At 44.7% G+C, this 27735-nt stretch overlaps 2 protein-coding genes across 6 annotated transcripts; one reads left to right on the top strand and one right to left on the bottom strand.

Annotated features, from left to right (window-relative positions):
- Positions 1-944: 944 nt before the first annotated feature.
- Positions 945-7945, bottom strand: ATOX1 (antioxidant 1 copper chaperone). Of its 4 annotated transcripts, XM_086851770.1 has the most exons (5): positions 6482-7844; positions 5742-6440; positions 4333-4408; positions 2912-3068; positions 945-1184 (listed from the first exon to the last, which is right to left on the bottom strand). In XM_086851770.1, exons 2-4 carry the CDS (start codon positions 5745-5747, stop codon positions 2935-2937), a joined length of 216 nt encoding a protein of 71 aa, XP_086707896.1. In that variant the 5' UTR covers positions 5748-6440; positions 6482-7844; the 3' UTR covers positions 945-1184; positions 2912-2934. The 4 variants fall into 4 exon arrangements, 3 of the variants coding, with proteins under 3 accessions (XP_086707896.1, XP_086707897.1, XP_086707895.1); XR_015276719.1 differs by having other exon boundaries at positions 2852-3068; positions 5742-7945; XM_086851771.1 differs by having other exon boundaries at positions 945-2449; positions 5742-7945.
- On the top strand, positions 7834-26853 carry G3BP1 (G3BP stress granule assembly factor 1). 2 transcript variants are annotated; one of them, XM_086851767.1, is made up of 12 exons: positions 7834-8386; positions 19372-19485; positions 20654-20735; positions 21098-21271; positions 22077-22167; positions 22656-22749; positions 23118-23322; positions 23748-23849; positions 24230-24341; positions 24668-24793; positions 24881-25011; positions 25770-26853. In XM_086851767.1, the coding sequence occupies exons 2-12, from the start codon at positions 19391-19393 to the stop codon at positions 25974-25976; spliced, it is 1419 nt and encodes a 472-aa protein (XP_086707893.1). In that variant the 5' UTR covers positions 7834-8386; positions 19372-19390; the 3' UTR covers positions 25977-26853. The 2 variants fall into 2 exon arrangements, with proteins under 2 accessions (XP_086707893.1, XP_086707894.1); XM_086851768.1 differs by having other exon boundaries at positions 7888-8386; positions 24902-25011.
- Positions 26854-27735: the final 882 nt, after the last annotated feature.

Below are 27735 nucleotides of genomic sequence, written 5' to 3'. Positions count from 1 at the left end.
TCTTGGCTCTGGAAACTTCCTGCCAAACTGGGAGACTTTAAGGCAAGAAAATAAGGCAATGATGTTGCACTTGTAGCCTTTAGCTTCCCTTAATTTAAACAGTAATAAAAAGTGTCTGCAACACATTCCTTGAAGTGCCTCTCCAGCCCCATGCAAGTGCATCTACAGCAATTCATCATGCTTGGATCAAAGGTAAAGAAGGACTTTGAAGCAGCAAACGACTCTAAGAAAGAATAAATTGCAATTATGTCAAAACAAATCTAAATTAGTTGCAAAAAATCTCTAAAATATAGAGTAACCTTTTCCTCCAGTCTTTAGTTGCTTTTCCTCTCTGTAGAGCAAGCCCTGTGTGACTGGTAGGTGTGGGAGACATCTCGGGTGTGAAACAAGAGACACCAGACTGGAACACACACACATGCAATCCCTCCACTGGGCTGAAAACCTGAATGAAATTAAAGCAGCAGTACAGTCCAGAAGACTGGTCACTGGGCCAGGAAATAAGAGACCTTGGATATGCCCACACCCTTCTCCTTCCTCTATCCCTTCTGTATTTCTCATCAGCTCAGGCATTCTCTTTTGCACACTTTTGCCTCAAGGCCACATCGAGCTCAAAAGGACATTTGGTTATCCTTGGCTTACAGGGGCTGCAAAAAAGTCCCTTCTTCCCAATACTTGCACCCCAAATGGAAAGTTTGTTTGTTCTGTGATGGAAAAACAACTTCCAAGATGCAGATTCCCTGAATCTAAGTGACATTCAAGCACTTAGTTTATCAGTTCTCCTGAGATGTGTCCCTCAGGCAGAGGTTGCAGTCATCTTCTACGGACAGCTGCAATTTCCTGGAAGACCTGTCTTGCATGGAAAGGGGAGTTTTCCGTCCCTAAAAGCCACCTCTTTCACAGAAAACCACTCAAAGCAGTACAAAGACACACAGGACACACAGACATGCACTGGAAGTTCAAAGCAGCACCTCGATTTACTGTGGGACTAGAAACAATAGAAACCAGAACAACTAGAAACTAGAAACCTCCTCCCACAGACCCCTCCACACCCAGAGCCCAAGACCCAACTGTTTCCTCCCACCAGTCCCCTGCCTTCCAACATCTGGCAAAGGTCAAACGACACAGCAACTTGGGAGACATGCAGACAGTTAAGCCACCTTTTTGCTGAAGTCATGTTTGAGTTCCTGCAAAATAAACAAACAAACAAACAAATAAATAAATAAATGGGAAAGAATTCCAAGGCCCAGAGGAGATAACGTTATACAGGCGTGCCCTCTGCCGGTCAAACAGGAAGAGGGCCAAAGGAAATCCATCAGAGCCAAGGATTTGCAACTCCCCTCTCTCCTCTTACAGATGAGCCCCTAAACATATTCCCTATGTGGTGTGCAAAATTTTAATTTACTGGATTTTTAGCCTGACTGCTGAAGTGATCTTGCAAGGGCAGTCCAGCGCCCCACTCTCCTTTGTTTTGGGCCTTAAGATCCTTGGATAAGTCAAAGAGCTTCAGTTAAAATGCAACAGGAAAAAAAAGGCATCCAGAGAAATGTTCTGCCACGCTGGCCAGCTGAACTGACTCACCAGCTGCCTTGATGTCATATAAGGAAAGAAATGGGAAAACTGGGCCAGGAAAAGAGACACATCCCCGTTATTTGAGAATGACTTTGCTGTAATAATTAATTCTGCAGGCACTTGACACATAGCCTACAAGTCCCTGCAAGCTGTAAGAGCCCTTGCAGTCAACACTAGGAAACTGAAATACACTGTAAACTATTTGAGGCACTGATCAATTCAGAGCATGCCTCCCTCTGTTGAAGTGGGGCTGTTATTTGATTACAGCTATGATTTTAAACAATTTATAAGAGCTTACTCAAATGATACAAACTGCAGATTTAAATCTGTTGTCAGCCTATTAAACAAAGCAGATCTATGGCACACACATCACTATCAGCTCAGCTCTTTCTTGTAGCAGTTTAATTCCTGCTGGTATAAATCCCTGATTTAATTTACTGACTGGGAATTAAAACAGCATGAACTGGTTTCAGTGCATCTGTGCTGGGTATTTGTGATGATCCAACTAGACCATTAAAAAAAATGTCACTGGATCAGAAAACTCCACTGACCAAATTCTTAGGAGATGTCATGTAATAATTTTAGGAGATGTCATGTAATAATTTTGCACACTAAGGAACAATACATACAGTGAGTGGGCAGACCTCTCCCACTTTATTCTTTTCCACTGAAATTGAACCTTGTCTGCCAATATATTTTACAGTCAGCAGAGTTTTGTACATGTCTTCATAATGCTGGAATTCTGGGAAGTTTCACATGCTGCAGCAATCAGGCTGTCACTGGAGTAGACAGTTGGCCAGGGAATGTGTGTACTGGGAGCTTTTCTGAAACCGAACATTTTACATCCAGAAGAGTGCCAGGGAGCTGCTGTTTTTCCATCCTAGAGTTTAGTGGAGGATTAACAGCATTATCAAGAGAATCAGCTGTTGGAGGTCCTTGTGCTAAGAGCACACACAGCATCACACACCCAAAGGGGTTTTGTGTCCCATCACCCTCCCTGCTATTGCTGGGGCCCACCACCCTTTCTGGCCAGCTGTTAAGTGTGTTTGGGATTTCTTTTCATGCACAATAAGCTCTGGCAAACTCTAGTTTCACCTGGGAATGGCACAGAGGCTGTGTTCTACCTTTCCACTACAGCCAAGGCTGGGATCACATGGGCTGTGCAGAATAGCTAATGGGTCCCTGTGTGTGCTCCAGCTGCTTCTCTGATATGAGGGGTTTGCTGAAGCTTGACCTGCAGGTCTTTTTAAATTTGTGCTTTCCAGCAAGATGTCTGTCTTACTCGGAGAGCTGGAAAAAGCTCAGATGTCTCTCTTCCACACTGGATACAGCTGGTATATACCTAGCTCCTCGCAGCAGGCACAGCTACTGTGCAGACTTCTCCCCGAGGTAGGAAGCATTCTTTCCAGTCTTCTTGAGGGTTTCCAACAGGGTGTCAACGCTGAGCTCTGAGTCAATATACACCTTCTTGTTGGGAAGGTCTATCTCAAAGTTGACACCTATGAGGAAAAAAATTTTGCATAGTTAGAAACAGCCAAATGGTGTAAACACAGGCAGAGCTCATCTTCACATGTCTGTGCTCCCCAGGGCGTCAGTCAAATGGACATTTATCTCCTGCCAGCACACTCTGATACCACCACCAGCCAGCAAAACCAACCTGGTGTCCTGCCAGCAGTGCTATGAAGGAGGTCAAAGCATGACTCCATGACTGAAGGTGTCATCAGGCACCACAGTCTCTCGACTGCTTTAATCTCTCACCCCACCTTGGATCAACACAACCATTCATGTAGGAACCAGGATAAGCCGAGTTCAAACCAAGCACTAAAATTTCCATCCAGCTCAGTCTGTGCTCTGGTTTAGTGTGGATAGGGTTAGGAATGGCTCAGGACAAGATGCTGGTAGTACCACCTAACAGCTGGAAGTAAAAGGAGGGAAAAGACATTTTACCACATGGATTTCCCAGTGGTTAATAAAGATGAACCACTCATCCCAGTGCGAGGAACTGGACATGCAGTCTCTATCCAGTTGTGTGTTTTCACAAAACCTGTAGGTATCAGCTTTGAGAGCTCTGCCACATCATCATATGAGGCTGGTACTGGCCAGCCTGTTGAAGAGTGATGGAGGTGCTGACAACCACACACAGAGAAAATGGGATTGTCACAGCCTAGTAATGGGGTCTGGAAGAATTTTCAAGGCCTTTGCTTAGGTGACTAGAAACTTCTCTCCTTTGGAGGGGAGTAGGTCCTCACGACTGATGAGTGTAGGCCAGACCCTTCTCTTTTGGAAATGCCAACAAACAGGAGATATGGGTTATAATTTTCTAGCTGGTATTAAAAATAGGCTACACAGACAACCACCAAACACTCTGCTCAGCAGCTCTTCACTGTGACTGCTGCTGACACATCTTGGGAAGCACCACAGTCACCCCAGGCTTCCCTGGAAACAAGGCCAGGCAGGACATTCACCTCCCTTCCCTCTGGCAGCCTGAGCAGGGGTCTACCAGTGTCCTTCCTAGAGGGTTCAGGGTGAGGCCCTGGTGACTCAGAGCTACCTGCAGCCATGGCAGCTCCTCCCTCCCTTGATACTTCTCCAAGGGTCACAGACCTGCAAACAACCAGAGACTTGTTACCAACTAAGGAGCAAGCTCAGAGCAGAGCAAGAAGTTTCCAGCTTTTAACTTTTACCCACAGCGTTATCCTTCAGGATGGTGGACCCCAGGGCACTGCTCTGGAGCTGGCTGTCCCACACCCAGCACTGACTCACCTTCCAGCCTGTTCAGGACACGGGTGACTGCATTGGAACAGCCTTCACAGGTCATGTCCACGAAGAACTCGTGTTTCTGGAAAGAAAAGAGGCAGTTGAGGGGTCAGGGAGAGCACAGCTGGAAATACACCATGAGCACTCCACACTTGCCTTTTTCCTTGGGGAGGTGGGTTCAAAGTCTCTCAAGCCAAAAGGACCATACACACCCCACTAAGGGATCCTAAGCAAAACAGAACTCTTGGTACTCCTCCCTATGATGTCCTTGTGCTGTCCCCCACAGCATAATCCTGAGGGGCCTTTGGAGATTGTGTGGCTACCTCCAGAGTCAGCACAAATCACCATCTCCATGGCCTCTGCTACTCAGCTTGTCCAGAGGAGCCAAGGAGAAGCAAATCTCTTGCCTCCAGCTACCTGCTGTCCTGCAGGTTAAATCTGCAAGGTTATCAGTGCTTCCCCATCCTATTCTTCTTGTGTCTACAAGGCTTCTGGTCCTCAACATAATAAATATACAAGCAAAACAGAAATATAAGGACCATTAGTGCTGTTTTCTCATCCCTGCACTCCACTGGGGCCCCAGTGATATCTTCACTGCCTATGCGCAACACTGGGTCAACAAAATGCTGTTGACAGTAACTAACCACTGCCTTCAACCCTTGGTATCAGATGAGTCCTGATTTCCTTCTCTTGCATGACTTTTACTTTCCTTAAAAATGAAAAGTAAAGCTTTTGTTCAATTGTTATATCTCATTTGGAAATATGCAACTCGTATTTCCTTCCTGAACCACCCTGTGCCCCCTGCCACTGCGAGGCTAAAACCCTCTTGAGATCATTCACCCAGGAAGGAGCTTGGGATGGAGGTTCCCATTAGGTTTTCTTCAGTGTAATTGCCATTTCCTTAGTTTTTATTTCTCAAAGGCCCTGTGTGCTTTGGGGAAGTGTGCAGGCGGAGGGGAAGGAGGGTCCCATCAATGCTGTCCTTCCGTGTCCAAGCCTTGGGAGTTGGGGATGGGCTGGAGTTTGGGGGAGTTTGGAACTAGGGGAACCCTGGGGGGCTGGAGGAGCCTCGGGGTTTGGGAGAGGTGTAAGATCTGGGCGAGCCTTGGGGCGATGGGCGAGCCTTGGGGGTCTGGGGAAGCTTTGAGGGGCTGGGGGAGCCCTGGGGAACTAGGGGAGCACCGAGAACTGGGGGAGCACCGAGGACGGGGAGGGTCGGGGGGTCTGGGAGAGCCCCAGAGGCTGGAGGAGCCTGGGGAGGCCTGGGGAGTCCGGGGGTGCTGAAAGAGCGCCGGAGGCTCGGGGAACCTCGGCGACTGAGGGAGCACCGAGGCTCGGCGGAGCCCCGCGGCCGCTCCCGGTGTAGCCTCCCTGCCCCGCCGCCCCGCCACGGCCCGCAGAGGCCCCGCACGCACCGGCATGGCGGATCCCCGATGCCGGATCCCCGATGCCGGATCCCCAAGGCCCGATCCCCGAAGCCGGATCCCCGAGGCCGGATCCCCGGGCACGGCGGCGGGCGCGGCGCGGAGGAAGGGGCGGGCCGTGCTCGGCCCCGCGGCCTCGGGAGGCGGGGAGGCCACGGAGCGTGGAGGAAAAAGCGGTGGAGAGCGTTTGCGTGCTGGCTGCTCCACGTGGAGCTCCTAAACGGGGGCTCTGCTGGCTTCCAGGCTAAGGATCAGCACAAATGGCTGCGGGAGGGAGGTGGGGAGAGCCGTGAAGATGGGGCCGGGCTGCTAAAGAAAGCTCGTTCCTCTCGATCTTTTGAGGTTTTGAGGTTTATTGGCTTGGGAGAGCTCCGGTAGACTGGATATTGAGGGCGGGAGGTTTGGGGGGAGTCTAATGCAGATCAAGTTGAGAAGGAGGGTGCTGGTCCCTGAAAATGTGTCTGCTATGATTGTTGTTTTTTTGGTTTTTTTTTCTTCCCTGGCTGTATGGTTCATCGAAAGAAAAATGAGCCCCTTTCTGAAAAACTGGAGTCAGATGGAGGAGACTGTGGCGGGGGCCGGCAGCAGCTCAGGTGCTTTTACAGGGAAGGTGGAGAGGGGACAGAGCATCACAGCAGGGCTGAGAAGGGCTGGAGAGGGGACAGAGCATCCCATCAGGGCTGAGAAGGGCTGGAGAGGGGACAGAGCATCCCATCAGGGCTGAGAAGGGCTGGAGAGGGGACAGAGCATCACAGCAGGGCTGAGAAGGGCTGGAGAGGGGACAGAGCATCACAGCAGGGCTGAGAAGGGCTGGAGAGGGGACAGAGCATCACAGCAGGGCTGAGAAGGGACAGAGCATCACAGCAGGGCTGAGAAGGGCTGGAGAGGGGACAGAGCATCACAGCAGGACTGAGAAGGGCTGGAGAGGGGACAGAGCATCACAGCAGGGCTGAGAAGGGCTGGCAGAGCTGTCCTGTGTGTGACACTTCCCGACCACGTGCTGAGTTTCAGCATCTTCCCCTTGAAAACCCCAACCTGTAGCAGGCAATATAACCAGCGTGTTTCTCGTTTGTTGCCACACCGGCTGAGGGTCGGGCATTTCTTTTGCGGTGCACAGGATGATGCTGCTGTACCGATGGTTTTATAAAAGAGGAATTCCCTGCCCTGATATTACTCCGCAGAGAGATGTCCAGGATCCCCCTGGCAGAGTTTATTTGGGACGGGCTGTTGTGCCAGGTCACTGGGCTCACGTTAAACTTTGTAAAAGTCTGCAGTGCTGATTTATGAACTGGCAGATTGCAGCGTGGCTTAGGCTAAAAATAACCAGGAGGTATTGGGGAGGATATGAATGCGGAGCATGGCCCCACACCAATCCACTGTCTGTATCTCTTGCTGCAAGGCATGGCAGGGAGGGGTTTAGGCAGCCCTCAGGGATGTGGTGGTGGGCAGGAAGTAATTTTTATAGGGTGAAATCTATCTCTGAGTGCTTTGTGTCATAGATACATGTGGGATGGGATGTGACACAAACAAATTGAAAGCTATGGCTGCCTGGAAGCTGCTTAGCTCTGGCTCACTGCCTGCTCTCCAGGATCCCTGGACCAGCACCTGCTGGTGAGCAAAAGGATCTGAGAACTTCCAGGCCCTTCTCCTCCTTTGTAGGTGTGTTAGAAAACGCTCCTGCTCGGATTGTCCTTCCTCTGGGGCAGGTGATGCTGAGTCTGCTTTGCTCAGAAGCTATGAGGGAAAAGCAGCAGCTGGATGAGGCTCCCGGGATGGGCAGGGGTCAGTGACCACCAGTGACCGCCACCTTCCGCTTGGCGTGAGCGGCCGGAGCTGTGTGTGGTGGACGTGCCTTGGGGTGAGCAGCTCCCACCCGGGCTGGTGCATGGGCCAGGTGAGCACCAGGCAGCCTGAGGAGACACAGCCAAAGCGGGCGGCCACTGTCTGTTCACTGCTGGGGGCTCACAGCCCTCAGCCGTGGGCGGGCAGGCCCTTGGTGCCCCCTCAGCCCCGCACATGGCCCCGCCGCCATGTTAGCGCCTCCCTCCCTCCAGCAGGGGGCGGTGCGGAGCGCGGGACACCGCCCCGCGTGGCGGACGCCTGCCCCTTTAAGAGCCACGGCAGGGGCCTGTCCGTCAGCGTCCGCCGCGCCGTCCCATTGGCCGCCGCGCCCCGCCGGGTCCGCCCCCATCTATAACGGGGTTTACCAGCACCTTCTCAAGGGCGCTGCAGTGCGGCTCAACCACACTGCGGCGTCCGGCGCGCGCCGCCTTGCGCGCCTTCTGGCACGGGGAGCGTCGTCCCATTGGCCAAAGGGCAAATCTATCAGCAGTTGCCCACCGCCCATTGGTTCGCCCGCGTGTCAATCACTCTCACCGTCCCGCGGAGTGCTGCCGCATGGTTGGCTGACTGAGCTGTCCCTCAACTCTCCGCCCGCCTCCTCACAGCCATGGGCCAACCGGCATCCGAATGAGGGCGAGCGCCGCTCTCTGAGTGGCTGGGCCGCGCCCGCTGGGGTAGGCTGCGCGCCGGATATATGTAGCCGGCGGCAGAGCACGCCGCTGCGTGAGGCGCTTCTCGTCCGCCGGGCTCTGTGGTGAAGCGGCGCCTCCGCTCCCGTCCCGCTCTGCCCGCAGGTGAGGGGGGTGCGGGGAGACACCGGCGCGGCCGCGCCTTCCCGGGGGTACCGCGGGCCGCACGCACCGCCCTGGCTCCGAGGCGCCCCCGGCTCTCAGTAGGCCGCGGGCCGTGCGGGACGGCGCTGCCGGCACCCCCTCCCCCCCTCCATCCCGCCCGGCGTGGGGCCCGCCCGGTCCCCGCGGCGCTTTGTGGCGGGCGCCTTCCCGCCTGACCCGCGGCCGCGCAACCCCCGTGCGGGTCCGGAGCCTTTGCCCGAGCTCCCGGTGCCGCGGCGGCCTCGGAGCTCCCGGCGAGAGCGGTGCGGGGTAGGGGGGGCGGCGGGGGATCGGCTGCTCGCGGGCCCGCATTGTGCGAGGCGAGGTGTGCGGGTCGAGCTTTGTTCTCGGATTTCCAGGCTCGAGGGCTTTTTCGTTCATTGCTTTTGGGTTTCGGGCAGGTGGGGCCTGGGAGGAGCCCACCCAAAGCCCGAGGTGTTCCCGCTCAATAGCGAGCTGTAGCTACGGGTTGAGGGGCAGTGCTGGGTGCTCGCACGGTCCGGACCTGGGTATCAGCTTGAGGTGCCTCCCTTGGTGTAACTTTATAGGTGAAGGAAGTTATAATTCGAGCAGGAGAGCGTGGATCTTATCCTGGTTTACTGCGTGACCTTGGCTGAATCCGAGATTAAGCTAAGATTTAAATGCGAAGTAGTGCTTTAAACGAGACTTTCCAGCATCCTATAAGGCCCCAGATGTACGTGCTGGAGAAACCCCAGAGAAAAGGTTTCGCTACATCTTCCAGTACCTCCTGGTGTTGGTCTGGATGTTCTAACGTCTTCCTAATTCTCAGCGGGTTTACCTGGTGACCTTCTGTGTTAAGGCTTGCATGCATATAGTAAGTATTCTTTACCAAGAAAAGGATTTTTTTGTTCCACCATCGGGGGAAAGCAGCATTTGCAGCAAGCCGCCATGTTTCCAGTGTGTGCTATTTTTGGCAAGCCCCTGCTCTCACAGCCAGGAGTGACAGCTTTAGGAAATCTGGACACTGCTATCAAGCTTTGGAAGCTGATGCTTCCAGATGCCATAAATCAAACGTGGGGAGGGGTGTGTTGGATTTTTTTTTTTTAGCTAACAAGGCTTGTTAGATTGATGTTGTAAAGGGAAATGCAGAAGTTGACAGACAAAAAACTGCATTTCATACCTTTCCTGGTATTCTTCTCTTCTGACAAATTTTCACTTTTCTTGTTCTCTGTCTGTAAAGAATAAGCCAAGCCATTTTGCTGGATAGCTCTGTGATAGCTTCCGTGCTGCTGATCTCATCTCATCCTGTGAACTGAACTCACCTTTCCTGGGGTGTTTCAGTCACTGCATGTAATGATGTAAAGTTGTGAGTCTACTTTTTTTTTTTTTTTTAAAAAAAAAAAAAGTGTAGTGGATGGCATATGTAGCTAATTTGAAGGTTGGCTGGAATTACCCACTTAAAATCTTATAGCCTTATTTTTGTGATGGAGATCTCACTACCTTTTTGACAGCATCGCATGTTGCAGGGACTGATTTGCCTGAAAGGCACTACTAAAATCTACTAGAAAGTGTAATTGTACAAAGTCTGTTAGGAAAAATAAATCAATGTTGGAACCTTTAGAAATATGTATCATAATTTTATAAATATAAATATTTTAAAAAACCTTAATCTTGTCTATGTCAAGGTGTAAAGAGTGGCCCCAGTTCCTGACTGGTGTGAATTTGCCCTTTTTTTGCTAGATTGTTTTTTTTTTTTAGTGTGGATTCCTTAAGTTGAAGGCTGGGAAGCATAATTGAAATTAAAGTAGAAAACCTGGTGGACAAGACTTAGTCTGTGTGCCAAGCCCATCAGGATCTTCTGTTGGCAGTCTTTGCATTTGCAGTCTCAAAAACAACAAAAACACACAAGAGGATTTGTTTGTGCTGTGATGGCAAGACCACTGCTCTGCTGCTCACTTTGCTGCTGGCACAACAGTGTCAGTAGAGTTCAACACAACTGATGGCATTTGGACATCTGAATTTTAAACAGAATCTTTATGCACTTGATGAAACAGCAAGTTCTTTGTTTCAGAGCTTTATTTTTCACCTTGCAAATTGTAAGGCAAACACAGAGCAACACTTTCTACTGAAAGGGAAATAAAGCAAAGGTGATGTTGCTTTAAGTATATCTTGATATTTCTGTTCAAAACAGTAGGACATGATAAGAGGGCACTCATAAGATTGGCATAAATGGCCTGTTTGAATTAGAAACCATTATTCTAGTTTTTAATATTAGCACCTTGGCTTTTTTGTGTGAATAAGGTGATGACTGAAGAATCATAGAGGAAATCCAAGCTGAGCAGGACTTCAGCAGGGCAGTGTTAGTTGCTGTGCTGGCTGTAGTCTGCTCTGCTTGGTACAAACCAAAACCAAAAGTGATAGTTTGCCCTAGAAGACTGGGTGATTTTTTTTTTTTTTTTTTTTTTTACAGGTGACTATGTAAAATCTGCAGAGTTGAAGTAATTGTTTCCTGGGGTACCTGCTAGTGGATTTGATAACCTTAAATAATGTTACATCAATGAGTACTTAAAAACTGAAGTCTGTACCTCAGATACTGTAAAAAGAATCCCTAAACTTTGCAGACAGTGAGTGTTGTACTGGCTTGAGGTCCCAGTTTTGCTATATTGAGCCTGGACCTTTTCCAGGAAGACATGGCTGGTGCAGTGCTGCTTTCAGAGCAGGAGCCCGGGTGCTGTCAGTTATGTAGGAGTGATCTGTGATGAACCTGATTCCTGCTGAGGCAAACGTGCAGCACTGCACTGGAAAATGCTGCTGCCCATCTTCCATTTTCATCTGCTCTGCCCTGCTGCTTCCTGGCTGCTGCTGCTGGGCTGACTTCGTTTTGTTTTTAATGTAACAGTGCCGTGATGGGTCAGTCCTGAGTGCCAGGATACAGCTGATACATCAAGTTTAAGCATCTTTGTGACCTAAGCGGGTAGAGGTGAAAGAGTTGATTCTCTTTACAGTTATCTGTTGCTTGGCATGCAGAAAATACTTTGAATCTTAATCTTGGTGATTCTAATCTGAGTGGCATTAAGCTTGAATTTCACTGTAGTGTTGCTGTAGCTCAGGGTTCTGATCTGCCTCTTCTGACTGCTGATGAGTAACTTTTGCTTTTTTACTTTAAGAAGCTGCACTGGAGCCAAATGGAAAATTTGCAGACCTAAGAGAAGATGACGGGACCTGCTGCCAACTTCATCGAGATGTTGGAGCAGCTCTTGGATGTCAAAACAAAACCTGTTCTAATGGCAAAATCACAGGGTCTAAGTAGCTGCTTTATCATGAAGCAGTCTGGAGAGCAGTATAGGCAGAAAGCTGACTTATTTTTATTATTAAAAAAAGAGTAAGCAAACCATTCAGCACTATTCTACTGCCCTTTAAGATGAAATTTGCATTTTTAAAACACAATTTTGCAGAAAAACATTGCTTCTTATTGAGGGGTAAATGAGGTTGAAATAGGTTCAGTTAGAAAGGCAAGTCCTTCCCCCATGTTTGAGAGCCCATTTAGGGTAATCTGATTTTAGGATTATTAAAAATGTAAGAATATTTCTGGGAATTCACAGGGCTTGGAGTTCTCAGAGAACTCAGATTTTGAAGAGGAGCTCATTTCTGACTTCTGTTAAATCACAAGGGCCATGTGTTTGTGTAGTGCTAAATGCAACAGAGCTCTCTTTTTGAAGGGGGTATGGAGTGTTGCTTGTTAGGCTCAGGACAGATCACCTTAGCTTAATGTTACAGCAGGTAACTGCTGAATAGAAGTGATGATTGTGTGATCAAGTACAAACTTGGAAGCCAGGTGAAACAGCTTTAAAAAAGAAGGAAAATCCCACAAACCAACACCATATTAAGCTCAGCACCCAGGGAAGGCGAAGTGTTTTGAGGAATGAATAAAATTCCTAAACACTTCATTGAGAATTTCTTACTATATCAGTTAGTTTTGATACCAAGTTTTCAAGATTCTTCTGGATTAGACTTTTCCCTTTTCTAAACAGGACCTAATTTGCTATTTGTCTTTGGAGGTTTATGCACTTAGCCACAGAGGAGTAGTGTCTGGTATAATTTTCCTTACCCAGGTAAATGTTCATCCCTTACTGTAGGGGTACAGATGCTGATCTCAAATATCCTAACTTACACTTCAGGTCATCTTTGTTTTTAATCTGCTTTTGAGCTTAGTGCTCTGGAAATAATGTTTCTCCAAAATGATCTCTTTTCTTTTAGATTCTGACTGAAGGCATTAGAAGTCTTTGGTTTGTCTCTTGCTTGGTAGAGCTGAAAAAACACAAGGAGCACTGATTTTTGTCTAAAAACAATGGCAGACTCCATCATATCCATCAACTTGTGGATCACACTTAGGTTTGTTAGCAAAAACACAGTCAGAATTCTACACCGATAGCTCTTCAGCAATTGCTGGTTTGTTTATTTGTATTCTCCCCGTGTTTGAAGGGCTGTGCATTACAGCTGAGTAAGGCTTCCCATCTGCCACTGGCAAGCAGAGGGTTTTTTTGGTACTAGCATCGGCAGTGCTGAATGTTATTTTCAATTATTTTTTAATCTTGTGATGAACTTTTTTTTATTGTGCTTAATTTTTTTTTTTTGATTGCTTGGATGATTTGATTAAAAAATAGTTAAGCTTCTAACTTAATTTTTCTTATCCCTATGTTGGTGTTATGTATGGCTTTTCTAATGTATCTCAAAGCTTCAGAAGGGGCTCAGGTATTGCTCTGCCTTTCTGTTGCATCTGAAAAATGAAGCACAGAGAAAGTTGTTTGCCTGGTGATTCTGGTTGCTGTGCGATTATTTTTTTAGGATCTAGTTCCCTGTAACACCTCAAGTATTTTACAAATGAAGGCACTGCCTGTCTGTGTAGGTTGTGTGGGTCATACAGTGGAGATGAGTCACAAGTGAAAGGAGAAATAACTGTGCTAAGTTTGACAGTTTAGACCCATGTTTTATTAGCTGTTGGTTTGGAAGGTTATTAAAGGCTATTCTGTCTGCATGATATGTCTGACACTTTATTCACACTGCTCTGAAGTGCCCGCTTCTGGAAGTTCCTGGTGAATACATCCATACTATCTCAATCCTTCCTGGAGACTCTAGTAAGAACTGAATGCTGGTAACTTCACAACTTGTCCCCCTTAGATACTCAAATATTTATTTATTGCATAACTTATCCCATCATTGAGTTTCCATTGATTGTGGCTGCCAAGCATCTTGCCTCCTGTGGAATAGTGCTGACTTAAGATAACTTCTTGCAGGCTCAATACTTTGCCTCTTAACCTCTCAAAAGGCAGAAAAGATGAACTGGTTACAGGTAGGCAGCTCTAATGGCTTGAAATACAGGCTGTGCTGCTGGGACACTGTCCCAGTGACATTGTCTGCCTCTGCAGCCAGTGGGAGGCAAGTAATGAGATCTATTTTTTAAAGCAGATTAGTGTTTTGGGACTTCATTTGCCTGCTTATTTGAGGTGCATTTTCAGCTCTCTATAATTTAGGCTCAGGTCAACAGCTGGATTGTTTTGGGTTTCTTTGTTCCCCTTGGATAGTTAAGGCTATATTAAAATAAGGGTATCTCAGTGTATCTACAGTCTTTGTGTTTTAAATACACATTTACTTACTCTTCCTACTTAAGACCAAGCTGGTGTGATAATACAAATCCGCAGCTGAGATGGGCCCTGGAATTTGCCATAGGATTCAAGTTTAGCTTGTGTTCCATTATTCACTTTAATGTTTTGTATCATGACTCATACAGGTACCAGCCTCATGGTTTGTTTCTTTTATCGCTCAGTCAGCAGCAGAACAGGTGCTAGTCATGTAAAATGTATGTAGAGTTGGAATTAACTGTATCTGTTGTTTCGTTGTCAAACTCACTCTATATCATGCATCTTAGAGGCCTCCTTGGCATTTTCTTTTTTTTTTTTTTTTTTTGGTCTATAACAGCAGCAGTAACTGCTTCTAGAGCTGGTTGTTCCATCTTGATAAATGGTTTTTGGCTTTGAGCATGTTCACCTGTTGCTAAGCAACTTGGAGAAATCCCAAATGACACTTAATTGTGCAATCTTATTAACTATTGACCAGACCTTTAATTCTTTAATTTCCAGTAAAATTGCTGTTTGCCACATTTGTGGTGTGTTGTGCTTGGATACAGACACCTCTTTTCCATGTGACCTTCTCCTGCTGTTTCTTCAGTTTCCAAAAAGCCTTTTTAAGTCAAGGAATTTACTGATACCAAAATGAGGGAGTGGAGCTGTATGAAAAGTTTAATATTCTGAGTGGCTGTTGTGGCACCCTGTGAACTCCACCAGTTTGTAGAGTTGGAAGGAGTGGAGTTCAGATGGTCACCTTCTAGCACTTGAGTAGCCAAAGGAGAAGGGGTGAACTGCTGTGTAATATTCCAGTCAGGACTAGAATGCATTGTAGGAACTTTGGGTTTCTTGAGAAGGTTCCTTATATTGAAATGCAAATTAAAAAAAAGGTAATTAAAGATGGCAGAGAACAAAGAAATGAGGCTAATGTTAAAAACACACCAGAGCATGTTGAAATTATGATTAATTTTTAATTTCTCTCTGTGTTAGTTCTAACTCTTTTCTTGACAGAAGATGTCTAAAATTGCCACACTCTTTGGGAAGTGAAGTTTATGTTTTGGTCCTTTGGCTTTTTACATCAGGCTTTTGTCTGAGTCTTGGGACAGGTTGTCCTGAGGGTCCAAACATCCTGTGATGTGTATAAGACACAGGGTTTTTTCTTTTGCATAGAAAGTCCTCTAGAAGCAACATTCAGGCTCAACTTGTCTGATTCAAAAATTTAAAAAAAACCCCAAATCAACAAAAACCCCAAACAAGTTGAGTTTGGTCAGCAACAATTATTTTGCTTTTACCATGTTGTAGTTTGGTAAGAAAATAAGAAATGCTAGCTGTGAGTGCCGAGTCCATTTTTCTGAACACTGATGTACTAATGGGTTTTGTGGGCCTAAATCTGAATTTGCTAATGTGGAATTTACATAAATGGCTCTAATTTACATAACAGTATTTTAGAAATTCAGTGCCTGACATTGATTTTCTGCCAAGTGGGAGCATTGTAACAGATGGTGGAATTTTCCACCAGCCAGGTGATAACCACTGTAAAGGAGGTGTTTGTCTTCCTCTAAGTCCGTGGCTTAAGGAAGGGACTCAGTTATACTGCAGAATTGTTATGGTGTACTTGTTATAATTTGACTTATCCAATTTGTTTTACATATGGGATAATACGAATGCATGATTATGAATGAATCTTAAATAATCAGATTTTCGGCTTTTCCTGTCAATTTTCACCCTTTCATCATTATGTCAATTGACAGGAAAATGTGTGGATAAGCTTTTATCAGGAGTAGCATAGTGACAGTTCAAACATTTGGTGCTATTATGTGCTGTGCAATGAAAATGTAGTATGAAGGATTTGCAGTTTTTCTTGGATCAGGGAATAGTGGAGTAGTAAATTGCTCATGAGTGGTGGGGAGGAAATACTCTCTGAGGAGATGCTTGGCTTCCACCATTCAGGTTGTGCTGGCTGGAGAACAGGAACAGATGGCAACTGGCAACGTAGCAGCAGGTGTAGCAGCAGTAAAAACAGATTGTTGTCCTCTGATTAGGTCATGTAAAGGTTTTTCCCATTTCTTTTCAGATCTGCTTGAGAACAACTGGGCACTCAGCAATTCCTCTTTTCATGTTAGCAGTTCTGATAAATTTTTCACCCTTAGCAGGAGGGAAGTTCTTTTATGTATATTTTTAAGCATGTGAGTATGACAGACCTAATTAAGCCACTTCCAATATTTCTTGAGACCAGTATGGAAGATGATGTGTCCGTGTGTTAATGCAGGTGAGGGCTTTCACTGAAAAATAGAAATCTGAAAGAGCTGTAGGTGAATCAGCCATTGAGATTTGAGTGCTACAGGATGATTTTGCCATACTGTGAGAATGTCAAGCTTTGTACATTGGTGTTCTAGGAAGCACTTAAAAATAATTCTCAGAAGAGCCTGATTCATCATTCATCAGAACTGAATAGAAAACCTGCCTATTTACATCTGTAGGAATAAGCTTGAATTCCAGGGTAACTATCTTGACAAAGAAATTAAGTGTACCTACTGTCATTCTCCAAATAGTGAGCTTGGTATATGGTAGGACTGACTTCCTGGCTGTAAACTGACTGCACAGAAGCAAATTTTTTAGCTGTTAAAGAAATCCTGCATTGTCAGTTAAACTGACTGGAGATAGAAGTGCAGTTTGTGTCTGTGCCATTTCTGTTCCCACTGGTTTAGGATTGGCCTGCTCCTTCTAGAGCTTCACAAGTACTCAGGAGGCAACAGTGGGATGAGGAGGTCAGCAGTGGTAGCTGTACTTTACCTTTGCTGTGTTTTTTTTATTGTCTGATAATATCTTGTGTGGGGATCTCACTTAACATGCAGCAGAAGGCAAGAGTTCATTTCTTGGAGGTTTTTGTCACCTCAGACTGTGCTGGGTGTTGGACATCTGTATCTGTAAAACATTACACTTAGAGTTCAAAGGCTTCTGCAAAACCACAGATAGTGGAACCTTCCTGAAATGAAAGTGGTTTGCAGAATCTGAGCATTTCCTGCAGGCTGTGGACTGTTTCTTCCTTTCTGCATGGTTAGCTCTTGAAAATATCCTCAAACAGCTGAAAGCTGAATGTTTTGGAAAGCCTCTTTCAGTTCTAGGTCATATTTAGTCTTATTTTTTTTCTGCACATTATCATGAAGGCAACATTTCTTTGTGTTGTGGTGATAGACGCATGTTCTGCTGAAAGAGGGGGAGTTCATGGACACATCATCTGGGGCCCACCAGATCTTTTTCCCTGTGTTTAAACCTAGAAAGAAGTGTGTTTTAAAATAGAATGGGAAGAGTTCTCATTTATTCTAGACTTTAGAAAGTTGATGAAGTGTGGTTGTATTAAAAGCAGAGCAAAACATATCAATGTATACAAAATTACAGCTCTGCTGTTACGTCTTCTGGCTTGAATCTTAGCTGCATTCCTCCAGTAAAGCTGGATGCATTGCATTCTGGCCACTGCTGGGAGTTTGGGTGTGATCACATCCTCTGATCTATTACCTGGATGTTCTGACAGTGTGGCTAAACATTGCCTTGTCCTTTGATTACCATGTGTTGGGTGTTTGACTACTGATTGAGATACATGAAATTTGCCAGGTTCATTTGGACTTAGCTTTACCCGAAGTACCAGCCTCCATGGCACCTTTTAAGTACATTCATCTTTTTGAGGCTTAAAGCTTCTGTTTTGCATTCCTGGTCCATCCAGCAGTGTGGTTGTGACTTCCTTTGCAGCCCTGTGTGTATTGTGTGCTTGAAATTGTCACTGCAGTAACACCAACTTGGTCACCTGTGTCTTCTGAAGTTCTGCTCTGTTGTCAGTTCTTGATGTCTAAAGGACAAGTTCTCTGAAATTCATTAAATATCAAATGTTTAAGATCCTTGGATGAACTGGGATAGGGCTTAGTACAAGCGGGTGGGGAAGGCAGTCATTTTCCCTTTTGCTGTGTTTGAAGGATAAGTTGTGGGCAACTCAGTTTTCCCAGGATATGGGATACTTTTGGGTATGGTGGCAAGAGAAAGCTTGTCCTAAGACATGTCTGGCTTGGCATGAGAATTTGTGGGCTCCATCTGGATTAGTCTATGCTGAAAGACTACTTAATTTGGATTCATTTTTTTCCCCCATTCTGTGTTCTGGCTGTGATCCAGTCTGGGGTTTCCCTCAGTTGTTGATGCCACCATTTCTTGTCATTATTTATAGTTACCAGTATTAAATAAAAGCAGATAAGTGATTGATGATTCCTGAATTGCTTTTTAGAGGGCTCAGCTGAATAGTGTCAGTTTTGACTTGCACATCACACCTGGAGAATGTGCATATGGGATTTGAATACCATGTGTTTGGGAAAAGGACTGTGAAGGAGATTAGGGGTCAGTAGTGGGGACAAAGTTATTTCATCAGCAGAACTGTTTTCTTAAGCCCCCATTCTCTGCTGATTGGTACAGCTGAGTGTAAAGCAGAAAATCTGCTGTTGGTTCTGTGTTTCATACCAAGAACATGCCCTGCTATTGGTGTTTATCCCTGTGAGTTTAAAATTATTTTTAATGAGTTTGAACAATGAGTATTTAATAACAAGGAAATGTGCTTTGGTTTGGGCTGGGCTGTCCTGAAGATAGGTGTATTGTGTAACCTGCCTGCAAAGACTTTATTTTTGCAACTTACAGATCCATGGAAGGTAGATAGAAGATGCCCAGATGGATTTGTCCCTGGGCATGGCTGGTGCTGTTCACTTGACTGGTGGTCTGAATTGAAGTGAAAAGTGACTTGCTGAGATTGATGAAAGCAGGGGAAGAGCAGTATGTGTTTGTTCATAGCATAGTAATTTTAATATAATCTAATATTCCTCCAAAGTGCTTGATGCTCACAGCAAGCAGTGCTGTGCTGCTGATAAAAATAGATTGGACTTACTTTGACCTTCTAAAAATGCCCCTAATACAGTAGCACAGGCTTTGCTTGAGAACATCTGACTTTTAATTCTGATTGTGAAGTCAAGTGAGGTAAGTAGAATTTGGATCGACTGTAAATGTCTTAGCCACTTAGCAAATCCTCTTGACAAACCTTACTTGTTTGCCATCTGCTTTTTACTGAGGATGTGTGGGATGATTAACTACTGGCAGGTTATGAGGTAACCTCCCTTGGCCTTGCAGCCTCTCCTACCTCTGGTTTGGTACCCAGGAATCCTCTCCCTGGCACCAAAACTCCAATGACTCTGAAAACACATTGCTTAAACTGCTTACAGGGGTAAAACAGTCCTGGTGCGTGCTTTCCGCTGTGATTAGGTGGCTTATGCAATCAGGATGTGAACAGCCATTTGAAATGCTCATGGTTTATGGAGCTTTTGTTTTTTTCCATAGTTTTCAGTTGACCAAAGAAATGGTGATGGAGAAGCCAAGTCCCCTGCTGGTCGGGCGGGAATTTGTGAGGCAGTACTACACCCTGCTGAACCAAGCACCTGACTATTTGCACAGGTAAAGCTCTGCTTTGAGCTGCTTGTCTGTGTGAATTCCTTAACTTGTGTGCTAAACTTTGTGAATGATCTTACTACTGTGTCTTAGCTTGTTGAATTTGGTCACTTAAAAAACTGATTTATTCAAGATGCATGCTGAGTCTCACTTACTTTAACTTTTGATCAGCTGGGTTAAAAGATGTATAATAAAAATTACAGGAATTCTTTAAATATCTGAGTTCTGGTTCTAACTGAAATGCTGCTTTTCCCGCTTCTGCTTGTAATCAATATAGATAGCAGCTGGAAAAACACCACTTAGTTAAGCATTTTTGTAGTTTTTGGATTGATAAAATGCCCCCTGACTAGGAGGAAATATTGAATAAGTTGTGTGCTTGTGTACTGGTCTCTTGGGAGTCACACCAGCTCTTTCTTAAAGGAAAGTCAGGAAATTATGGATATGCAGCAAACTATAATGATTGTCTAAACAAATGGGTCCTGTTTAGTTTGTCAGGTACCCTTCCTGAAACTAGTCTTGTTTATGAAGATGCACTTTGTTTTGCTGTGTTTTGAGTAGCTAGATGAAGTTTCTGAAACCTTTCTCCTTTCAGTCTCAGGAACACCTACGCAGAGTGCACACTTAAGTGTGCAGCTGACCTCATCCCGTTGGGTCAGAGGACAGTTGACTCTCTGCCATGGAATCCATTCCAGTCTTTTATCTGCTGGCAGAGTGTAGTACCATGGTGCTTAGGGCATTTCAGCTGGTAACCACTCATACAGAAAGGAAGATTTACCTGCAATACTTTTTTTACTGTAGAAGAACAAAATGGTCCTGTTGCTCCTTGCTCAAACTTGAAACCAGAACTTCAGGGGGAGCGTTCAGCATCCTGGATGTTCAGGGTGTTGCTTTGGGGACCTCATGCAGAAAGGGGATAATGAGATTAGATCATGAGCTCCCATGAAACTTTGGTTTTGGCTGTTGGTGCCTGGGTGTCTGGCACACCTGAATGCTCCAGCTTGCTTGAGAAAACTGTTTTCCCTCCACTTCCAGATTGGTAACATAATTATGAGATTTTGTGGCTTTATTCTAGTGATTCAGACAGGAAACTTGCTTGGAAGTTACTGCACTCTAATGTAGAGACTCAATGTTTTTGCACAGCAAAGATTGGCATTAAAATATTTCTTTCCAACAGGTTTTATGGAAAGAACTCTTCCTATGTCCATGGTGGCTTGGATTCCAATGGAAAACCAGCTGATGCAGTCTATGGGCAATCTGTAAGAACTTTAAAAAATCTGTTCTTTCCTTCTATTTGTCACCTTTATGGTTGAGAAATGTATCCAGCTGTGGTTCACCCCCACCCTGTTCAAGTGCTTTCTCTGAAAGAAAAAAAAATGGTGAGGAAAAAAACTGTCTCGACTGTAGACAGCAATAGTTAGGCAAAATGTGCTTCCTTTATGGAAAGCTCATCATGTAAAATCGCTTGCAAAGCAAACTTAACAAGCATCCTCTCAAGCTTTCTCTCCAGAGTTAGGGAATGTATCTTAAACTAATTTTTATGGTTTTGCTTTCTCTGAAAGCTGCTAACTTGGCAGAAGTGGCTTCTGCAGCATAACCCACACGTACTGTTTTTTCCTAGGATATCCACAAGAAGGTGCTGTCACTAAACTTCAAGGACTGCCACACGAAGATCCGTCATGTGGATGCCCACGCCACCCTCAACGACGGTGTGGTGGTGCAGGTGATGGGGGAGCTCTCCAATAACATGCAGCCCGTGCGCAGGTTCATGCAGACCTTCGTGCTCGCGCCCGAGGTGGGTGTGCCAAGCTGCCAGGGGCTTCTGGCAGCATTGGTGAGCTCTGTGCCTCAGGGCTGCAGTCTGAACAGTTACACTGGGAGAGAAACTTGCCACTAAATCCAGCAGTTATGTTCTGAAAATTCCTTTGGGAATTACACTGCTTCTGTATGATTGTACATTAACCTTGGATATTGAAATTGGTTATAAATAATCTGACTTTGGACTCCTAGGTTAGTGCAACACATTTTTTTCTTAAGCATATTAAAATTATATTCTCTTTGATTTGCTATTCTAGCAACTGGTCTTTTTACTGAAAAAGAGGTGGTAGAAAGAGGGAAATGCTTCCTGTCACTTGAAAATACGGGTTCCAGATTTTCTTGTTCATATAGTGCTGGTGTAGCATTTGAAGTGGCATTTTTAAATAGACTTTTATTAACAAAACAGTTCACAGAGTTGAAAATGATAGTGAAAAAGGAGTGTTGTGAGATCACTCCATTTTCCCATATGACTTGGAGATAAGAATTAATACTTTAGACCAGGAAGTTGTCACTCACACTTCTTCAGTGTTGTGAGCTATTGGAATTAAAAGCACTTCAACGTTTTTTTTCCTTTGTTCCACCCATACTTGACTTGTTAGGAGTGATGTCTTTTTTCTTTTTTTCTTGCCCCAAGTAACATTATTTTCTTTAAAGAGGAAAATCTGGATTAATCTTGTTGGAAGGATGATTTGCTCAAACCTTTCTTGTTTTCACATTATTTCAATTTTTACATTGCTGGCTTGTTGTAATCGATTCAGTTCTTCCCTTTGATTTGCTTTTAGGGCTCTGTTGCAAATAAGTTCTATGTCCACAACGATATCTTCCGCTACCAGGATGAGGTTTTTGGGGACTCTGATACTGAGCCTCCTGAGGGTAAGTAGCAGAAAGTTTTGGATGGTTCTGTCGATACAGATCCAGACCCAAACACCAACTTCCTATTCCAGATCAAAGGAAATATTCTTGCTGGAGAAGACAGATCAGTGTTAAATTTCATGTGCTTGTAGGTTTTTTCCTTGCCTGTAGTTCTTTATCCAACAAGGAGTTGACATGCAGGTGATTATTATTCTGGCATAATCTGTTTCTACTACAAGGACTGTAAGACTTAGGCAGTTGCAGTCAGATTTGTAGGTTATGAATCTGGTTCTCTGAAGTATTTGGAACGTGTTTTTTAACCTTGGTCAAAACTGAATAATCGAAGTGATAGTGGAAATATAAAAAATGTCTGTTTGGTGTCACATCTTGAAAGTGCTTCCTGTGTGCTCTTTGATAGAAACTTCACCTGTATTTTGTGGTAGGTGCCTTGTGTTTGAGCCTCATACTGAAGATGTATGTTATTTTTTTTCTTTTGTAACCTTATTTAGAATCAGAGGAGGAAGGGGAGGAACCTGAGGAAAGACAGCAGACACCTGAGGCCGTTCCTGATGATAGTGGTGCTTATTATGAGCAGACTGTCAGGTAATAATATATTTATAGATGAAGTCAGGTGTTGTGTGAGACAGGCGGCTTGTAGAACAGGTCACATGAATTTATTGCTATTAATAGTTTTCTTCTGGCAATCAAAATTCTGTTTGTTGATCAGCTGAATCAAAATGCTGTTAGGCTGAACATGGAGACTCTGGAATTAATTTTTCATTTTTGCTGCTTTATAATGTACCAATGCAAAATTAGCATTCCTGTGCAATGTGGCCTTACTTGGCCTAGTTCTTCCTCTCAGATGTCATGTGCCTGACTTCTGTATTGGATAAGTAGCACTGCTTATCACCAGTAATAGAATAAATACAATACCACCTCTTTTTCCTGCTTTTTGTGCTGCTGTGTAATAGCAATGACATTGAGGAACACCTGGAAGAGACAGCTGCAGAGGCAGAGCCTGAGCCAGAGGCAGAACCTGAACAGGAACCTGAACCAGAAGTGCAGGAAGAAAAGTCTGAGCCAGTATTAGAGGAATCTGCTCCAGAAGAGACTGTGGAAAAGAGTCCTTCTCCAGCTCCTGCTGATCCAGCTCCTGCAGTGCAAGAGGACTCCAGGGTAATGATGGGGGATCTCTCTTTTTCTCTGATGTGGTTTCATCAGTATGGCTCTCCTGTCTACTTACAGAGCTTTATTTTTACCTGGGGGTTTTTGTCACTTCTCAGTGTTAAGGAAGGTAAAAGTGGACAGATCAGGACTCAGGAATCCAACACTTCTATTAACCTCCAAATGATACTTGGTGTTGGGCCACTGCTGTGTCTGTCTCAAGAGTAGAAGTGTGACTCCATTATCATTACACTGAGTCTTTTGAATTTAAATAATTTGAAGGAAATTGTGGGGAAACTGCTATTGGCTGGCTCCTGATTTTCAAGTATAAGTTAAAATTTGTTCCTGTTATCTTGTGTCTGTTAGCTGTCCTATCAATGATATATTTCAGCAGGAGATGTAGTTATGTTATTATTCTTTCTTTTTTTTTTTTAAAGACATTTTCCTGGGCATCAGTAACCAGCAAGAACCTTCCTCCCAGTGGGGCTGTCCCAGTATCAGGAATACCACCTCATGTTGTGAAAGTACCAGTCTCGCAGGTAGGAATCCAGCCCCTGGAGAAGTTTAAGCGCTAAACTGGTTGGCAGGGGAAAAAGAGAGTGAAATCTACCTGTTTCTGATTTGACTTCCCACGCCCCAAAGACTTTGGCATTCTGTGATTCCTGATAGGCTTTATGAAGATGTTATTCCTTGGTTTTTGAGTTCAGGATTGTTTCTCATAGAAACATAGAGGAAAACGGAATGTTCATGTGAATGCTGCTTGCTTTTAACATGAGCTAACCTGTATTTTAGTCACATGTGGAAAAAACTATTACCTTTCCCTGTATTTATTTTATTACTGACTTGACAGTTAGCTCTTAAAAGCTGAACCTTCTGGTATGTCTGATGCAGCTGTTAACTCCTTTTTGAATTGATACAGCCCCGTCCTGAGGCAAAGCCCGAATCTCAGACGCCCCCTCAGAGACCTCAGAGGGATCAGCGAGTGAGGGAGCAGCGAACGAGCATCCCACCACAGCGGGGTCCTAGGCCAAGTAAGAGAAGCTTCAGAGAAGCTGTTTGTTGTTGCTTAAAGGTTTTGGGGAAGCAGTGTGATAATTAATGCTTTTAAAATCTTGTTATTTTTGTCAGTAAGCAAATGATTTTTACTCAAGTAAAAATTCAAGCTTGGCCTCAGCCAGGTGATAAAAACCATATAGTTACACACTTGCTAGTGTAGAATGCTTTCCTTTTTTTGTATATGAATGGATAGACAGTGTGAATTGATTCTTTCCACTGGTGATAATTCTGACCATGGCTTGTATTTCTGTTTGTTGTGGGGACTGACTTTTCTAAAACCAGTTTTTCTTTTCTGTTCAAGTTCGCGAGGGTGAACAAGGCGACGTGGAAACTAGGCGGATTGTGAGATACCCAGACAGTCATCAGCTGTTTGTTGGCAACCTTCCTCATGATGTGGACAAATCTGAACTGAAAGATTTTTTCCAAAGTAAGTTGATTGCTTTGCTGTCCTCTGAGGGGTTGGGGGTTGCAGCCATGGGCGTGGTCAACAGAGCATTCTAATGTATGACCCAAGAACTTGGCTTTTCTCTTGCAGGCTATGGCAATGTTGTTGAACTCCGCATCAACAGTGGTGGAAAGCTCCCTAATTTTGGGTTTGTGGTGTTTGATGATCCTGAGCCAGTTCAGAAGATCCTTAGCAACAGGGTAAATAAATTTCTAGTCAGTGGTTTTTGGTCTGTTGATAGCAGACAGTGTTCTTCAGCTTAACAGGAAGAGATTGTATTTGGTCCCTTTAGGTTTTTTTGAGCATATTAAAGTAGGTGTGATGTTCTTCCCTTCTATTACCAAGATTTGTGCAGTCTTTTGTCATTGAAGTAGCTTGTAGAAACTCATTACAGAGCCTTTCTCTAGTGGGAGGTTGCTGAACACAGGAAGTGTATAAATAGCTTTCAGGAAGACAAGGTAAAAGAGTGATTCTATGGACAAGTAGAATCTTGTTTGTCAGAGGCTGAAAGGCAGAAGCTGTATTGGTGTGCACGCTGAAAAGAATTTTGCTAACAAAGGCAGGAGGTGCCTGCTCAGCCTGTCAGCAGTGATTGCTAATGTAGAATGTGTGCCCATGCCTGCCTGCTGTGGTAGGCAGGGACTCTGGCTGCACCCTCACAGCCATGCAGTGAGCTTGCTTACAGCCCAGCTCTTTCCTAAAGCACATCAGAATGCTCAGTTCTAACTAAGCCTGAGGTGACTTCTCAAGGTGACTCCTTCACATCTGTATTTTCTTCAGTAAAGCCCCAAGACTGGATGCATGTTTTGGCTATTGCTATTGTGTAGTAAGCAATCCTAAAACCCTTCAGAGTCTTTCATGGAGAGGAGCATATGAGACAAAAGTTGCAGGAATCTGCGTGACCTTGAAGAGTTCCTGGTGACCCATTAGTGACAGTACCTTTTCTGCTTTGTTACAGCCCATCATGTTCAGGGGAGAGGTGCGCCTGAACGTGGAGGAGAAGAAAACACGAGCTGCCAGGGAGGGTGATCGCAGAGACAACAGACCCCGTGGACCTGGAGGCACTCGTGGGGGGCTGGGAGGTGGGATTCGAGGGCCTCCACGTGGAGGAATGTCCCAGAAGCCAGGATTTGGAGCTGGAAGGGGCATCGGGCAACGCCAGTGAATTCGTCGCGGATGTTGACACGGTGGCGCAAACCCTTTTTCCTGCAGATTTGTGAATTTCAGCCTTGGGTATCTTGGAATGTGGCCCTAGCCTGTTATAGACTGCTACGTTTGATACTATTTTGGCCCCTTTTTGTTGTGTTATGGTTCTGTGATTTTTTTTTTTTTTTTTCCTAGTCCTTGTCCCAGATTCCAGCTTTGTGGAACAACGTTTTAGGAAAAGTGGATTTTAAAAAGAACTGAATTTTCTTGTTCACCTCAAACTTACGGACTGATTTTTTGTTTTTTTGGTACCAGTGGTTTTTCCTAAAGGAATGTCTCTTTTCTTTTTTTCTTTTCTTTTTTTTTTTTTTCCTCCCCTCTTTCTACTGAATTTGGGTGCAGTCAGCGGAATAATATTTCACGTGCATGCGTTCAAGAGCCTGTAGGAAAACATAGTTCTTGGCAAGTATTCCAAGGGCAGAAAAGCAAAACTCTTGGTGTTTCTTTGAGGGTCATACGAACATCCTCCGGTCTTGGAGACATTGCCACATGAAAAATTGACTTTCACCTTTCTCTCTGTGGCGCTGTAAAAGTGGAATAATGGGTCCGTAGAGTCTCTTTTCCTTTTGATACATGATCACAGCGAGGAATTCGAACTACTGTTTTACCACTTTGAAATTTTGGATTGTGGGATAGGTTTTAAATGTCTAGAACTTGACTCTTCAAACACTTTTCCTGAACTTGTGAAATTTTTTATTGAAATAGGGAGTTTTTTTCATGTTTAGTTTGTATTTGTATAAAAAAAGCAAAATTGTTGTGCCTTCTATTTATCTCTCATTCCAGTTATGGCAAATTGTTTAAAAAAAAATAAAAAAGGTCTAGATTTGCTTTATCAAGTCAAGAGTATGTTGGAGTTTTTCCCAGGGGAAGAGGCTCTTCAGTCACTAGGTTTACAAGGTAGAGGTGGTTGTAGCTAAAGATTTTAATACCTTCTGTGCATCACTTTGGCTGCATTTAAATTATTGAAAACAAATAACTTTATGGATGCAGAAGTTAATAACTTGAAGCTGGGCAGGTCTTGTAACCATTGCAAAAGTACAAGCAAAGCAGAAATACTTGTGTCACATCGTTTACAGTTGCAGTTGCTGTAAGTAATAGTTATTTTTGCAGTACTTCATTCCTTGCTTCAGACCTGAAGTGGATAAGAAGGAATTCTTGCCAGAAGTATGGAAGGTGCTTGTCTGTCCTGGTGTTAAGATGCTGAACGCTCTCCACCACCTCTGAAAGAAGATGAAACTGAAAATGAAATACAAAACTGGGTAATTTCAGTCTAAGAGATCCTGTGAGATGGTGCTGCACCAAAGCAGTATTTCTGTAATGCCAGGTGTTAAACAACTGGAAAAAAGTGGTGGATTTGTGTCTACACCAGACCTCCAGGTCTCTTGGCAGCACAAAAGAGCTGTGTAGGAAGTTTGCTGATCTGTGTCAGGTTTCACTGTTTCCATGTTTCTTGGTTTGTGACTATAATGAGTGTGCAGTGTATCATCACCTGTGCTTGCTGTAAGCTCTGGAGCAGAGCTGCCCTCGGTATTACCTGTCCCAAACAGTCATGTTTTGCCTTTTCCTTGCCAGACTTACTGGTTGAAACTGGTTGTACTAAATGTTGCTAGAGTGTTGGTTTGTTTTATTTTTCTTTGCATTTGTTACACTGTTTGTCCCTTCCCTCCTTACAACTGTGTCTCAGATCGGCCTGCTTACCATCTGTACCTGGAGATTTG

This window comes from Cyanistes caeruleus, chromosome 15, assembly GCF_971803275.1.
Source record: "Cyanistes caeruleus chromosome 15, bCyaCae1.hap1.1, whole genome shotgun sequence".
Lineage (NCBI taxonomy): Eukaryota > Metazoa > Chordata > Aves > Passeriformes > Paridae > Cyanistes > Cyanistes caeruleus.
Note: the sequence above shows the minus strand (reverse complement) of the source record. Positions and strands in the feature narration are given on the sequence as shown.